The sequence below is a fragment of the Hyperolius riggenbachi genome, chromosome 4 (assembly GCF_040937935.1).
Source record: "Hyperolius riggenbachi isolate aHypRig1 chromosome 4, aHypRig1.pri, whole genome shotgun sequence".
Classification (NCBI taxonomy): domain Eukaryota; kingdom Metazoa; phylum Chordata; class Amphibia; order Anura; family Hyperoliidae; genus Hyperolius; species Hyperolius riggenbachi.
The window spans coordinates 197114588-197131042 of record NC_090649.1 but is presented as its reverse complement, the minus strand read 5'-3'; the positions used below and the strand labels follow the sequence as shown (position 1 = coordinate 197131042).

The following is a 16455-nucleotide window of genomic DNA, read 5'->3' as shown; positions in this document are numbered from 1 at the left end:
TTCTAATTTTATGGAAATTCCATAAAAACAATTGGTTTACCCAAAAATTGAAATAGGTTTTCCCATTTGAGCGAGAAATCCGTTTGGTTTACCCAAAAATTTAAAAAAAATTTCCCATATGAGCGAGAAATCTGATTGGATTTCCTGTTTTTTTTCCAATATAAATTGATTGGGAGTGGTGGATTTTTCGGATTTTTTTTTTTTTTTTTGAAAATGTAATGGTGAAGGGTAGATTGTCAATGTATTAATGTATAGACCCAAGCAGTTTGTTCAGAGTTTTCAGTCTTTTTTTTCACAACTGTGGAATAATTGAACACACGTGTGTGGGGTACAATGGTCAGATTTTTTTTTTTTTTTTACAATCAATCAAAAATTGATTCTTGAATTGAAAAGAAATTTAAAAAAATTGTATGGTGTGTGGCCAGCTTTAGTCCCACACGATCACCGGCATTACCCCCGCTTCGCAGCGTAATTACATATTATGTTGGTGCCAGTGCAATGTGGGGTCGAGTTATATTGCATGATGTCCTCTTTCCAGTTTTCCCTTCTTTTATAGATGTAATTTTTTTTTTTTTATGTATATCCTGGGATGTGTAGCGCAATAAAATGAACAGTCTTTTGCTATCACTTGTGTGTGTGCACAGTAAACTGTTTTACAACATCTTGTAGACTTTGTAGGTTAGGTTATATAGATGAATCCTAGAAGTATAAGTTAATGTTCTTATATTAATAGCTTTGACCAAGATGTGCTTTTTCCATCCCAACAAATCATAGCGCTAACTCAAAAAAAATCACGGACTTGAGTTTGAGAGAGGAAATGCAGAGGAGTCGAAGATTTAAAAGGCTTGAGGCGTTTGGCCTCATCTTATGTCACGGTAAATCTAGCCCACAGTCAATGTTCCCTTGTAAGCAGTAATTTTAGCTGCATCCGCTATTGGGCAATCAGAAGTTTCCGAATCCCCAGCATTCCCTAGGTTAGCTAGCATTGTACTTCCAGTGTATTTTATAGCCTTGTAGTACAGTGCCAAATAAATTATTATTGGGATTTCGATTTAAAAAGTACCTTTTCAGACTGCGTATGTGAGAAAAACTGTAAATATTATTTACCATCTTCAAATGTTTACTTAAAGCCTAGTCTCAGATTTTTTTTGCATTTAAAGTCCATCTACTGCCTTGGTATCTTATACGTATTTGATGTAATAGAATATTGTTGTGTATGAATTATGCATAAAAAAAGTTTTGTTAAAAAAAAGTTGCAGTTTCTGCCAAAATAATAAAAAAGAATACCAGCTGCACACATTCATAACTCCTTATGGCCTCCTCCGCAGTCTTCTGTCACATAGTTAGTCTGAAGCCCTGTCACTTGGAAGGGATGACCTCAGAACACCTTATGGACCAGAATACTTCTGCCATTTCTGCTATGTCCTTCTTGATTAAATATTGCAGTAACTTTATCACTACTTACATCGCTACATAATATGGTGGTGCTATATAAATAAAAAATAACACCTATAACACTTAGATGAACTCTAGTGAAAATAATTAAAACAAAGTACTTAAATGAATACTATCGATACCCAAGTGTTCTAAAATGACAGTGTGCAAATAATGTCTAAGTAGCTGTGTAAACATTTTCCTACTTTTCATGTTAAATATCAGAGGCAAAAACTGTAATTTATTGAGGGTAGGATTTAGCTATATTGGGACAAATCAATTGCAGAAGGGGTGTCTGCTTCAATGCACAGCCAGAGTTGCATATCAGACCACAGAAAGCAAATATCAAACATATCAAACTCTGAAAGCAAAAACAGTATGAAAAAGCTGTGAAAATTAGTTACATTTCCTCTGCTCTCTTCAGACACGTCAGTAAGAAAGACAGTACACAGAAGCTGCAGCTGTTGGGAGCTCTATCTCTCTGTCACACACAGAGCTACACATAGAGTTAACTGATCAAGTGTGAGGGGAATTTCCCCTCTCCTCATGGCTCAGTCAGCCGTCAGTTTTGGTGTCAGTAAAGTTTGAAAGTATTTTACTAACAGTAAACAAAGAGGTTGCTACTAAAATGTATACACCAGTATTTAGCAGCACTTCCCAAACAATTCCTGTGTCAATTGAAAAAAATATGTGAATCGATAGTATTCCTTTAATTTTTAGAATAGTTATGTATAAATGATTTAGTCAGTGGCTGCCCATTGTAAAATCTCCCTGATTTACATTCTGATATTTATGAATGAAAGCAATATAGGTACTTATAAAACGGTGCTGCTGCAATATCTCCTCAAGGTGTATGTGTGTGCAGGTGTTCTATCCAGCAATTTGTGACTGTCTTATTGTTAGCTAGTTCTTCAGGTTTCCTAAATGACAGTAAAGCCCAATGCAGTCCACATTGGCTCACCTTCTTCCATGCCATCACCTACTTGCCAGCCAAGCTCCCCTATCAGCATAATTATCATAAACTATGCTCCTCCTGCCCTAACCCACACCCAGTCATCCTGTCCATAGACTTTGCACTGTCCTATGGCTGTCTAACTCTTTCTGTCTAAAAGAAGCCTGAATTGATGGAAAAAAATGGAGGCTTTCTTCTTTAGTTCTTTTCCATAAATACTAACTATGCAACGTTCACATTGATGTTTTGGGGGTGAGGCTTATGGCTGCAGCAGCTAGAATGAGACAGAGGCTTGTGGCTGCCAGAGCAGGTGCTGGAGTGGGGCAGAGTCTTGTTGCTATAGCATTTGAAGTTTAGGAATGTCTTGTGATTACAGCTGCTGGGGTGGGGGAAGTGTCCTGTTGCTACAAAGGGTGGAGTTGGGGAGTGTCTTGTGCCTAGAGTGGGGGAGTGTCCTGTGGCTACAGCAGCAACTCGAAAGAGGTGCCAGAGGATCATGTTTAAACCAAGGGTGAGAATAATTCTGTGAACTTTTTCCCCACTTCAGTGAAAGTTTGCTGCTATCCTAGAGTCTAGACCAGGCTTTCTCAACCTCTTTGCGCTGGAGGAACCCTGCAAATAATTTTTGGATCTCAAGGAACCCCTTCATTTATTTTACAAGAGGCATGGACTTTAAAAGTAGTTGTGGTCGCTTATTTCACTACCCCCTATTATATACAATACAATACAATAACATTTCTATAGCGCTTTTCTCCCATAGGACTCAAAGCGCTTAGGCTCTCTCAGATTCAGTAATTGGTAGTAGGAAGAAGTATTCACACAACAAAAGTTATAATTCTGCAAATGCCAGTCCCTCATTATACTGTCTCCTTTTTTTAGCACTTTTTATTAGTGTGCTCATTATTACTCTGACCCCCAATTTAGTGTTTCTTTTTACAGTACCCCTATTATAATGTTCTCTATCAAACTTCCCCCATTATGGAGGAAAATGCCAAGGAACCCCTGCAGAGTACTCAAGGAACCCTGGGGTTCCAGTGAACCCTAGTTGAGAAAGCCTGGTCTCCTGTACAGATTCTCCTTTTCTATACTGCAGAATTTTGTTGGAGAAGCGAAGTCCTAGTGCTAAACTTTCTAAACCACTGCCACATAATACACACTTTAAAACAAAAATGTATGTCCGTGTCTGTTTGCTATATAACAATATAGCTTATGACCTCGTGCAATATAACTTATGTTCTCCAATGAGTAAATTGCCCGCTTTTTCTAGTCTAGTCTAGCTTGTCCAAGGATTGGTGACCCTTGAAACAATTTGGAGAATATATTCTTAAACAGCATATCCTAGCATGCCCACTCTTTGCTGTGATTGGTTGCTGCTTCTGCCAATCAATCCATTGCCGCCTAGCTAACATGTAGCTAGAACCTATAGATGGGAAAAATGTAGAATAGGGACTCTCCAGTGGCCGCGCTTAGTTGATATCTTCACATGAACAAATGGTTTTGTGTTTGTTTTGAGGCTCAGAATAAAAACAGACAACACAATCTATCTACACACTGCCTAACAATGTGCAAATGTTTTGTGACCCATAGGGAAAGATGAGATGTTGATATTTCCAGATGTAAAGACAAGACATTTGTTATTTCTTAGCATAGATTCCTACAAGGTAGCAGCTACACACCGCCCTCCATGGATATACTCCCAAAGCAATGCCGGCTTTGATGAATTAATATCACACAGAAACAGTGAGAATTAAAGATGAAAAGTACATCTGAATCAGAGTTATTGGAAATGGTCCGCTTTGCAGCTTTCTTCAATGAAGGTTTTGTTTTAAGCACAACACCGAATGATTTACAACGTATCAGCAACTGCGCTATGTGGCTCCAACTAATGATGGATTTTTTGGCAACCTATACATTGTTTAAAGGGCAGCATTTGTTATCTTTAAGCATGTGTCACCGCTCATTAGACAGATCAGTGTTTTTCTTGCTACGCAAGGACAACATTTTTTATCACAAACCGTCTTTCATGTAACAAAGAAAAGAACAGATATTGGCATCTGCGTCAGTCAGATTGCAGAATACTGATCCTGAAGACTTCAGTGTTACTGTGACTTCGACTTTGGCATTCTTTGGAGTTAATTGTTAGCGATCTGACAGTTGGTAAACAGGACCCCAATTATGTGGGTTATGTGTAGTGAAGCTGTAAACACAGAACAGTACCAGGGGAAAGACTTTGGCACGTTTTGTGAATAAACAAGCCAGATCGCAGTTAATACAATTTCATTAACTTCTGCAAGTCTTTTGCACCAGGAATGACAACAGCTTGTATGCACTGGGAAATAAGCCTTTGCTTCTGTTTTAGGGGAAGTTTGAATATTTCATTAGACCGTTCTTCTAATTACTGTTATGCTAAATATAAAATTGTCAATATGATTTTGTTTGTTTTCCTGTAACACGCATATTATTTTCATTATACACGCGGGCGGTTTACAGTTAGTACTGAACATTTTCTGTAGGCGCTCTTATTTCTGGCCTTGAACTGAACTGAAGAAAATCCTCTATAATAAAACCCTAACTGTCGCTGCATCCAGCAGCTGTCCCTGTGTCCCAGGTTTTTTGTTACTGCATGTATGCCGTAACGGACAGCTGGAGGGGACCAGGGAGCTTGGTGGGCGAGCGAGGTGGGCGGGTGCGAGCGGGCTCTCGGCGGTTGCTTGCTAGGCGGGCACGCGAACACGCACTGGCGGCGGCCAGAAAAAGACCTAGAGCAACGGGCTTGGGTCTACTAGTGTAAAATAATTATAAAAATCCTCAAACCACTAAAGTGACTCAAGTGGCGTTGCTGTACCCCCGGTCTCTATACGCCTCCAATTTGATCAGCTGATAATTATGGTACTTCAGCTTCCAACTACTTCTGCTGTGTCCCATATTAACAGTCAGAGTCCCAGTGCCCCAGATATTAATAGCGATTGCTTAACCTTGTTTCTTACTACATTTTTTCCTGTACATTTAACCAGTGCGCACACCCACCTCTGAACTCTGCCAGCACTTTTTGGCTGTCTGGGCAACCATACACAATCTATCTGCTCTTATCACTGCACAGTGGCTATAAAGCTGACTCATTTGCTGGCTCCTCAACTACTACTTCTCTATCAATGAAGGCAATAATATAAGTCCAACACTGTGTGTAGCAAGCACCCAAGGGTGGAATTGTGTCTATGTGCTTTGACTCTTGGTACCATGGCACGCTCAGTCAGCACCATCTGTAGCATAAAATCAGCTCTTTATCGTTGTCAATTAAAAAGATACAATGTCACTATCACTGCTGTAAGGGGTGGTTCACACGGGCGTCTGCCCAGTTTTCTGTGGTGTTGCGTTAGGTGGCGTTGCGGAGGCTACGCATTCGGGCTTTCAGCAGCCTTCACGTAGCTTTTGGATGCGGTTGGTGTTTTTCTTCCCCTAAGGGAACATTACCCGTGATGGTTAACCACCCCAGGACGCTACATGTAGCGTCCAGGGGCGCCTTGAACGCCAGGGAAAATAGGGACCTGAACGCCGCGTTCGCATAAACGCCCGTAAAAGCCTGGTGCAAATGCCCCCATTCACTTGAATGAGAGCGTTTATCGCCAAGTCCCGAACACTGGTGGTAAACGCTCTGCAGGCGCCCATCTGAACCAGCCCTAAAACAGTGACGTCATGTCTTTTTTTTATCAACAAAGATAAAGAGCTGATTTTATGATACATTTGTTGGTGACTCAATCGTAGACCGCAACAATGTAAGAACATTTCTTTCCAGAAGAGCTACTGACTGAATTTCCCCATCTCTGCCAGCACTTTTGGATAGTGTGGCAGTTTTGTTGCGCTCTGTGGTTCCAATTGGCATGATTTCCCTTTTCCTGTTCTGATGACCGGATTATGAAAGCAGTGGTGACATTTCTCCAGGCTAATCTTGGACAAAATGGAAACATCCTCTGGTAATATAGGAAAATTTTAGGCATCCTGAGATTTTACCATACATCCTCCTGTTGTCTTCTACCAGTGGAAGGTTCACCAAGTACTTTCACTTGACAGGAAAACTTCCTGATAAAAGATATAGACCGCAATAGAAACTCAAGAGTGTCTTGATATTTCTCCTCCAGTTTTAAAAAGCAGGAAAAAAACAACTTCTTCTTGCACAGCCTTCTGAATTTTACACTTTCTTTCCATGCATATCCTTGATATATTTATCACCATCTCTTACTACACATTTGCCTTTTTTTGCTTAGCGTATTCACTCAGGTTGAACTGAAGCATTACCTCATGCGGTAATGCTGAAAACAACAGACTTTCCAGAGCACTTAGCAAAGTTTCAATTCATAAAGGCTGCTACCACATGAAAAGCTGACATTACCGACCAGGTAGATAAATTACCGACTTGGCTGAAGTTACCTCCAACACATGTCAGTAAATTGTCAGCAAATGTCAATTCATAAAGCCTTCAACAAGCGGTAAGCCTGACGATAGTTACCGACACCTCTGGTGAGGCGTTAACAATGCAAAGTGCAGGGAGCCGAAGTCTGTGTGAGTCATTTGTGCAGGCAGGGAAAGTCTGTGAGTTGGCTGTATGAGTCATCTGTGCAGGGAAAGTCTGTTTGAGTCATTGTGCGGGCAGGGAAAGTCTGTGAGTCGGCTGGATGAGTCTGTGAATCGGCTGTATGAGTCATCTGTGCAGGGAAAGTCTGTTTGAGTCATCTTTGGTAGGCAGGGAAAGTCTGTGAGTCGTCTGTACAGGGCAAAAGAGCAATATCGCCACACTGCTCTACTCTACCGCTCAATGGGCTGCGGTAATTTACCGATCTTCAACGGCAGCTGGGGAAATCTTTATGAATTAGCACACAGACCGGGAAAATACCGAGTGCGGTATTTTCCGGATAACATTTTTTTAATCGCACTGCTTTTTATGAATCGAGGCCATAGTATTTGGGGCATGTATCCCAAGTACTTAGTGGCAATTTCCTGTTACTTTATCTGGACCAAGAACACCTGATTCCAATGTGTGGGTAGGCAGGAGGCCACACAGCACACAATCTTTTCATATGCTGAGTTTATGGCAGGCTCAGGTGGAGTGATATGTGTTTCTGTACTGCATCAGCCAAGTTTCTCAGTGTAGTACTGGTGCATAGGAAGCTAGAGGATGCAACTGAGCCTTACCACTGAACACCAGTGATTTTGGAGCTCAATGCCTAAATATGTTTTGAGGACACACTGTATAATAACTTTGTTTAGAACACACTCAGTAATTATATTATCTTTGGAGGACACACTTTCTAATTATATCTTGAGGATCCTTAGCCTAAAAATAGTTTGAGATGCACAATGCCTAATTATGTACAGGGCACACAGCCTAATTGTATGTTTATTATTATTATTCTAGTTATGTTTTGAGGAAATATTCCCTGATTAAGTTTCGTGGCCATGCTGCCTGATTATTATTTTGTGACATGCTACCTAAAAGTGTGTGTGTGTGTGGGGGGGGGGGGGGTCTGTACAGCCTAATTATATTTTAGGAGGTGATTTCTGCCCAATTTATTATATTTGTAATTGTGCATTTTTTTTAATTTTTTCTTTATTTTAGAAGAATGTGGTGATTTGTAGTGCTAATGATATTTAGTTACAGCCATGGTAGATTCACGTACAGTACTTGGTCATGGAATCAAACCTTTATGACCACAAACTTTTTCACTGCAGTACAATTACCCTTCTATTGCTTCCCACAGGTGCTACAGATCATGCAGGATCTTAGCTACGCCCATGACTGAACCACATCTTTGTTTTCACTGAAGTTCTGTCCAACCTGCTCAGCTTCTAGTACCACCGTGCCCATTAGGTAGATCGCGATCTACCGCTAGATCATGATGGACTTCTTGGTAGATCCCAACCCCACTACATTTTCCATTCTGTTTATCCATTTCAGCCCGCGGGGATTTTTCACCTTATGCATCAGAGCAATGTTCACCTCCCCATTCGCTAATAACTTTATCACTACTTATCACAATTTATTGATCTATATCTTGTTTTTTCCGCCACTAATTAGGCTTTCTTTAGGTGGTACATTTTGCTAAGAATTATTTATTTATAAGTGCATTTTACCAGGATTAATAAGAAAAAAATGGAAAAAATTCATTATTTCTCAGTTTTCGGCCATTATAGCTTTAAAATAATCCATGCTACCATAATTAAAACCTATGTATTTTATTTGCCCGTATGTCTCGGATATTATACCATTTACATTTTGTCCCTATCACAATTTATGGCACCAATATTTTATTTGGAAATAAAGGTGCATTGTTTCCGTGTTGCGTCTATCACTATTTACAAGCTTATAATTTAAAAAAAAAATGTAGTATACCCCCTTCAAATGCATATTTAAAAATGTCAGACCCTTAGGTAACTATTTGTCTTTTTTTTTTTTCATTGTATTTTTTTTTTCATTAAAAATTATATTTGGGTAATATTTTAGTGTGGGACATAAACAGTTAATTTTGAATGTTGTTGACTGTGTAAATTGTAATGTAAAAAATGTGTAGATGTAGTTTTACTGTTTGGCCACAAGATGGCCACCTTCATTTTTGTTTACCCTCCTTGTACTTCTCGCCAAGCGGAAGTACAAGGGGGATGCGGAAAATTTTCCCTGCAGAAGAACTGAAGCCTCAGGTGTGAGCGCTTCGGTTTTTCTGCGGGGAACAGGAATCGGTGATCGGGAACCATGTTCCCGTTCACTGATCCCAGGGCTACTGGGGGACACCACGGGGGAGCGATGCGCGAAGCGCGAGTCGCCCGGTTAAACAAGTCTGCCCCTAAGATTATACATAGGTAGATCATTTTGACTTGCTAATATTTCAAAGTAGCTCACAAGCCAAAAGTGTGGGCACCTATGTTCTAGTACTTTGAGTTGACTTTAGGAAATTGTTTCCTCTTGAAGATTATGGGAGGGGGTTAGGATATGTACTACTCTGTGGCCCTAATGCAATTACATTTTTCTCCTAAGCTTTCTCCTGGGAGATAATTTTTCATCTTGTATTTAAAATTACTTTTGTAATTTTAAAAGTACAAAAATGTAGTTGAAAAACTACTATCAAATTTATTTTAAGTATTTTCTTGCTTGCTGGTGGTTTATTTACAAGCTGTGAAAATATCACCTAGGAGAAAAGTCAGGTGCAAAAGTGTACTGCATATGGACCAGTGTCTCCCATTGGTGATATGTTTCTCAACAGAGCTGGATCATCCACAAGGCAAACCTAGGCAATTGCCTGCGGCCAGGAGAGAGTCTAGTGACCTGGCGGATGCTAGCACTCATCAAATCTTATTAAAAAAAAAAGCCAGGTTACTGTCAGGGGTGGGCAAAAACGACTTTCTTGCCTAGGGCCCCGTTGCATAGTTAACATTTTCTGTTCCGTAAAGAGACACTGGAGCGAAAAAAAATTATGATATAATGATTTTTATGTATAGTACAGCTAAGAAATAAAACATTAGGAGCAGAGACATAAGTCTAATATTGTTTCCAGTACAGGAAGAGTGAAGAAACTCCAGTTGTTATATATGCAAAAGAGCTCCACGACTTTCAAAGTTGAAGAGAGCTCTGTCTTCTGAAGCTTATTATCTCAAGTGTCAGTCACTGTATTCTCTTTTTCTCTGCAGAGGACAGTTCTAAAGTTCACTAGCCAGCTCTGTAATATCATTTAGAATGCAGAGTAGTGTGTAAACTGCAAATATTAGAGAATGATGCAATGTTATAAAAAAAAAAAAGATATAACTGAAATTAAAAATATTATCATATTTTCTTTGCTTCTAATGTTCTAGTAATTATCCGTACTACACAACCAATTCATTATATCATAATTTTTTTTCTTGCGCTTCAGTGTCTCTTTAATAAAATGTTTTATTTGGTGCATTCTCTCAAATAGGGACACGGACAATAATACGCCTAAAAGAGATTCTAATTCTTTTTCCACATCGTGCTAAAGAAGAGTGTTTTGTGTGACTTAAAGATACACTAAAGTCTATTTTTTTTACCTTATTTACATATGCAGCCAGCTTCAGCATTCAATTTCAAGCGTATTTACTTCATTCCCACAGCAGAACAACTTATTTATGCCCAAGAAATAGCACATCAAAGTTCCACAAGCTTGCAGATCTTCCTTCCTGGAAGAGGCAGAACTGTGTGCAGTAGCTCTGCCTCTTATCCAGTCAATCTCCGCCGATCGCCACCTCTCCCCGCCCCTCTGTCTTCTTTCACTGAGAGGGGAGAGGCGGAGATCGGTGGAGATTGACTGGATTAGAGGCAGAGCTACTGCGCAAAGCTCTGCCTCCCCTGGGCAGCAAAATCTGCGACTTGTAAAGTCATGGAACTTTGCTGTGCTATTTCTTGGGCATAAACACCTCGTTCTGCCATGGAAATGTGGCAAATCCACTTGCAAATTAATGCTGAAGCTGGCTGCATACGTAAATAAGGTAAAAAATCGACTTTATAGACTTTAGTGTCTCTATCATGAACACCTCCCCCTCCTGACTTTTGACATGCTCCACTGCCACAGATTTCCCCATACAAAAGGAAATAGAAGCATTTGGCAATTTGCCCTTGATACTTGAGCTTAATATACTGTAATGTGAAAGTTTACTAGGTACCGCTTCAATGTAGGCGGCTCTAGAGGAGAATCATTTAGCGGTTATTTTGCAAGGACCGGCTCTTTGCTTCCTATCCCACGTGTAAAATATAATACAGGTTTCGACACAGTGGAATTACAAAAAAAATTATTTTGATGCAATAAAGGGAATTGTTATTGCAATTGGGTAAGCTTGCACAGCTTTTTATTGATGTGATATTCTGTTTTTAATCTTCAAGGTACCTGTGTGGAGTTATTGCTTTTATACCGCAGCCAGTAAACTTTATTAAACTGTGTCTCAGTGTTCCAGATGAAAATGGAGAGAAATATATGTGCTGTCTAAAGCATGTGCTCTTTTTTTTTTCCCCAGGAACACCACGTTTTGCAGCAAAGTTGCAATTCCCTTGGAGGTGCTAAGAAAAGATCAGAATTCATGTGTTAGCGCAGCTAAGGTGGCAGATGAGAGGTTGTTTCCTCTGGAAGAACGATCTATATTGACTTGTCCGGACTTACAGGGATACTTTCCTTCCAGTGTAAATCCTAATGTCAGCTGGTACATGGTAAGGACATGCTACCCATGCAGTTACATTTTATACTGCGCTTGTACATTGGAACAGATTTGCTTTGTAGGTGGCCTCTAACGATACAATTTGCTGAACATTTGTTTACAAATGATTCTCCATATGAACGATTGGAAGCGATAGTCTGTGACCACTAATGGAAAATAAAAATCTGCTAACCAATCCAATTGATCTGATTTTTGGATAGATTCTGTCAATCTGATCAGATTGGTTAGGAGATATTTGTCTATTCGTGTTCCCAAACGATCATTTAGGAACGATTCTTTGTATGAACGATTGTAAATAATCGGCATATTGTATCATTAGTGGCCACCTTTAGTCAAAGCAAGGGACTGGGGAACTGGACATAAGGAAATGGCTGAAAGATTTAATACAAATCAAAGATAGATAGCTTTATTGGCATGACCAAGATTCATTACAGCTATTGCCAAAGCAAGGGGAAATAGGGGACATGGGAGGGGGTGGGGTAGGGGGACAATGGCTAAGCAGTCTGTGGACATTTTTTGGGTTTACAGTTCCGTTATGCACCTCTCAGTCTCAATACACTCATATGCATGTGCCTTATGAGCGTATACCAGGCCTGATTTACTAAGGTACCCCCATTATGAAAATTAGAAGTGATCCAGCCAAATAAGCAGGATTTGTTACTCTCGCTTGAGCCATATTAGATCACAGTAAGGGATGCTGAGAGGCTTATAAAATACTGATTGTGTGATTGCTGCTGTGTTCAGCATCCAAAGCCAGAGTAATTAAATAAATACACGTGACTGCAAGAATCCCCCACCGTCACATGTCCCCAAACAATTTTGAAGCCTCACTCCAGGCAGAAGAAATGTTATCCTAGATCTGTGTAGGCACTTAGTTGAGTAGCTTATTTTATCTACCTGTAAAATCCTTGATTAGCTAATGCCATATAAAACGCAAATACTTTAGGAGCCCAGAGAATGCCTACTTCCTGTACTATGTACCATCTGTACTGGAAGCTGCAAACCGCTCAGAGAGATTCAGACCATCTCTCCTCATAATCAGAACAGTAGGGATGACGCTATCAACTCCCCTTTTTATGTCCTAAATCACCATTATCACACAGTTTTATTTTTGTGGATAAAGAATACAAATTTGGAGCGAAGTTAATTGTAGCCCTGACTCCTGACAATGTCACACATTTTGCCCCTCACAACATGCAGGAGAGTCTGAAGAGGAGGAAGACAAGTTGATTGGAGTAGATGTAACAGGTGGCCAGTAGTGTTGTAATATAACCAGCAGTTAGGGAGATATGTATACACCACTACTAACAATAAGTCAGGTAGATTTGTAATGCACCACTACCGACTGCCCCTCTGCCCCCCATCAGGTCCATATGTTTCTGTATTTGCAAATGTCAGGATGATTTTACAGTAGAGAGAGAGCTTTGTGAATAAATTGCTCATGGTATTAGTTGTAATGTCTGCCCTAATATACAACAAATGGCGAATAGCTATGGAATAATTACCTAGACTTTGAAGAGTTAAGTGATTTTCATTTGCTATCACGGAATGCACTTCCTGGGTCTCTGTAGATAGAATTTTCTACCCATCCCTTATTAGGACATTATCACACTTTAAATACTGTCTTAAGAGTGTCTGTGCCATCATTTGCTAGCAAACGTTTGCTATAATAAGTTGTCTTGGAATGCAAATATGGGAACATTATTTCTGCTTGTATAATTGCCATATACATAAAAGTAAAACACTGAGCATTTTTCAAATATTTAAAGGCAACTGAAGCAAGGGGGGTTTGGAGGCTGCCATATTTACTTCCTTTTAAGCAATACCAGTTGCCTGGCTACCCTGCTAATCCTCTACCTCTAATGCTGGATACACACGGTGCGTTCCCCCGCTCGATTCCCGGCCGCTCGATTATTTCTGACATGTCTGATTCCCGTTTTGATGGATCGTTAGGTCGATTTGGCATACTTTGCATGAGAATCGATGCTCGGAAATGCTTGTAAATAATCAAGCGGCTGGGAATCAAGCGTAGCATCGAGTGCGGGAACGCACCGTGTGTACCCAGCATAATACCTTTAGCCATAAACCCTGAACAAGCATGCAGCAGATCAAGTGTTTCTGACATTGTCAGATCTGAAAGATTAGCTTCATGCTTGTTTCAGGCATTATTCAGACACTACTGCATCCTGATAGACCAGCAGGACTGCCAGGCAACTGGTATTGTATAAAAGGAAATAATTATGGCAGCCTCCATATATTTCTCACTTCAGTTGTCCTTTAATGCAAAATCCAAAATGCCACACGTCTGGATGTACAAATATTTCCAAAATGTACATGTCTGTTTGCAATGATAAAAAGGCTTTATTTAATTACTGTATATCAATTGTGATACAGGTCATAAAATACTTTCTAGTAAGACAATGAACCAGATCATGTGTGATAGAGCAGGAGCAAATAAAATGCTGTGACTCCCTAACTGGAGAAATGATGCAGAAAGAGTTTTCCAAGTGTCATCATAATTCATACCTCATACAAAAGGACAGTTTCTTTCTTGGAGGACAAGTAGATGATAGCCACTAGTCACATTTGTGTCTAGCTGTAGTGCTAAAAATCAACTACAAACAAAAACCTCAAACAAGAAATGCACTTTTATGATGTATTGATGTGTTGAAGCAGAACTCAAGAAGTTCCATAAACTCTTAATGCAGTCACCAACATTTACAGGACTCCAGCAAAAGTGTTTCCCCTGACCTGAAGTCTAGGGGTTATTGCAGAGTTTGGGGACATGACACTTTTAGAGTCGCCTAGCAACTGGTCTTTGTGTGTTCCACAATGCTAGACAGAAAAGTAAGAACCCAAAAGCATAATTGCTAACTGAACTAACTGTTCTGCAAATGCGATTACATTCTTTTTTATTCTTTTTGTAAAGTGAATCGGTGGTGCTACTTTTATGGACATTTAATGGCATATACATCAGTTCTGAAGTAGCTTAATTTTTTCTGTTAAATGGCTTTTCATACAGAATTCTAAAAATCTTGGTGCCTTAATACTGCTACTCCATTTATTGCATAAGAATTCTGCATCGTGCAATGTCTCAGTTACTTGGGTATAACAGGCAGCAGCGTCAATGAAGGTAGATGGGTAGCACCTGCATCATGGTACTCATGAGGCCACATGCACATTAAGGGTGCCAAATAGATGTCACAGGGTGCAGTGCGGGCTCTGCAGGGATTTGCCCAAACTGCCTTGCCACAACGATTATAGGCAGTTTGTAGAACTGGAAATCCCACATTTGTGGCTTCTTATTGGGTCAATAACAGCTGCAGAAGTGATGGCAGGGAGTGGCATTGATAACCAATGCTGTATTCATTTTTCTAACATTCCACCTTGAGATACGTTCAGTGTTTAGAAGCAGGTAAATCTTGTCGTTTGAGATACGTTGAGATATGTTTAGTGTGTTGAAGCACGTAAATCACGTTGTGGGGGGGTTAAATGGAAAATACACCTGATATGCGGATTTTATCTCAGCGAGAAAATGAAATGGTAACCAGTAAATCAAAGCCATTAGCTGCTAATCAGTTAACCTCATGCTGATAAGACGCAGACAAGACACAGAAAATTTATATTGCACTTTTCTCCTGGCGGACTCAAAGCACCAGAGCTGCAGCCACTAGAACATGCTCAGTAGGCAGTAGCAGAGTTAGGGAGTCTTGCCCAATGTCTCCTTACTGAATGGGTGCTGGCTTACTGAACAGGAAGATTCGAATCCTGGTTTCCTGTGTCATAGGCAGGGTCCATAAACAGAGCTGTACCTGCTGAGGAAGCAGGCCCTGGGTGGACATTTAAAATGGGTGCTGATGAACTTTGGGAGTCAGAGATAGAACTTGCTTTAATGGGAGTGGGAGACTGAGCATAGGAGGTTTGTAGCTGCTCTGTGTATGCAGTACAAGTGTGTTTGTATAAAGGGATACATTCTTTCTGCTGGCCACACAGTGTACAGCAGACCAGAACATTATATTTTGCTCTCTTGCCATTGCCGGATTTCAGGCAAGGCCTTAAAGGCCATGGCCTAGGGCACCAGGAAATCAAGGGGTGGGTTGTAGCAGTTAGCCTGATGAACATTTGTCGTGCTACACAGAATTTGCACATAACAGAGGGTGGCTACGAACAGCTGAATCCGGCACTCAGGGGATGAGGGGGCAGTGAAAGAGCACTTACAGTGATCTCTGAGCTGTCTGTCACTCATCGAATGTGCCGTTGCCAAGGAGCTTACAATCTAATCCCTGTCATCCTGTCACTAACTGTCCTCAGAGGAGCCTACAATCGAAATCCCTGCTGTGTTAGGAGGGGGGTAGGATGCTGTTGATCCGGGGCCAGCTGGTGATAGTGGGCCTTGACTCTTGCACACTTCATTATGGAACATTGAAACTATATTTTTTGAAAAAAAAATGTATGCTCCAGAAAGCAGTGCTCAGGTGAAAAGTGTAAAAGTTCTAGCAATCAAAATATTAAATATCACTGATAAAAATGTAAGATTCACTTGGAACGCTATCTACCAGCTTGACTGGGAACCTTGGCAAGTCTCTATAGTATAGTAAAGATTAGATGGCTCTATAGAGAACAATAACTGTCACCAAGTGTGATGACTTTACTGCAACAGACGGGATTGTTCTGTATTCACAAAACTTTACCAGTCAAATCTGCAGGTGGCACTCCAAAAATGATTAAATATAAGGGCCTATTTGCATTGCGAAAATTCACATTAGTACTGAAATGAATGCAAAGTTACCATTGAAGGCGTTAATGGTACTCTGTTCTGTTCCCCCACATGATTGTAAATTACGCTAGACGCATGCAAAAAT

At 40.2% G+C, this 16455-nt stretch overlaps 1 protein-coding gene across 11 annotated transcripts in view; it reads left to right on the top strand.

Moving 5' to 3' along the window:
• The window catches only part of IL1RAP (interleukin 1 receptor accessory protein), a 337672-nt gene that overhangs the window by 253619 nt on the left and 67598 nt on the right, over positions 1 to 16455 (top strand). For 10 of the 11 annotated variants that reach the window (XM_068281196.1, XM_068281203.1, XM_068281194.1 and 7 more), the window contains one exon: positions 11396 to 11585. The exons of the other annotated variant lie outside the window; for it this stretch is intronic. In XM_068281196.1, coding sequence (XP_068137297.1) covers positions 11396 to 11585 — 190 coding nt within the window. The remainder of the gene's footprint in view (positions 1 to 11395; positions 11586 to 16455) is intronic. 11 annotated transcript variants of the gene reach the window in all.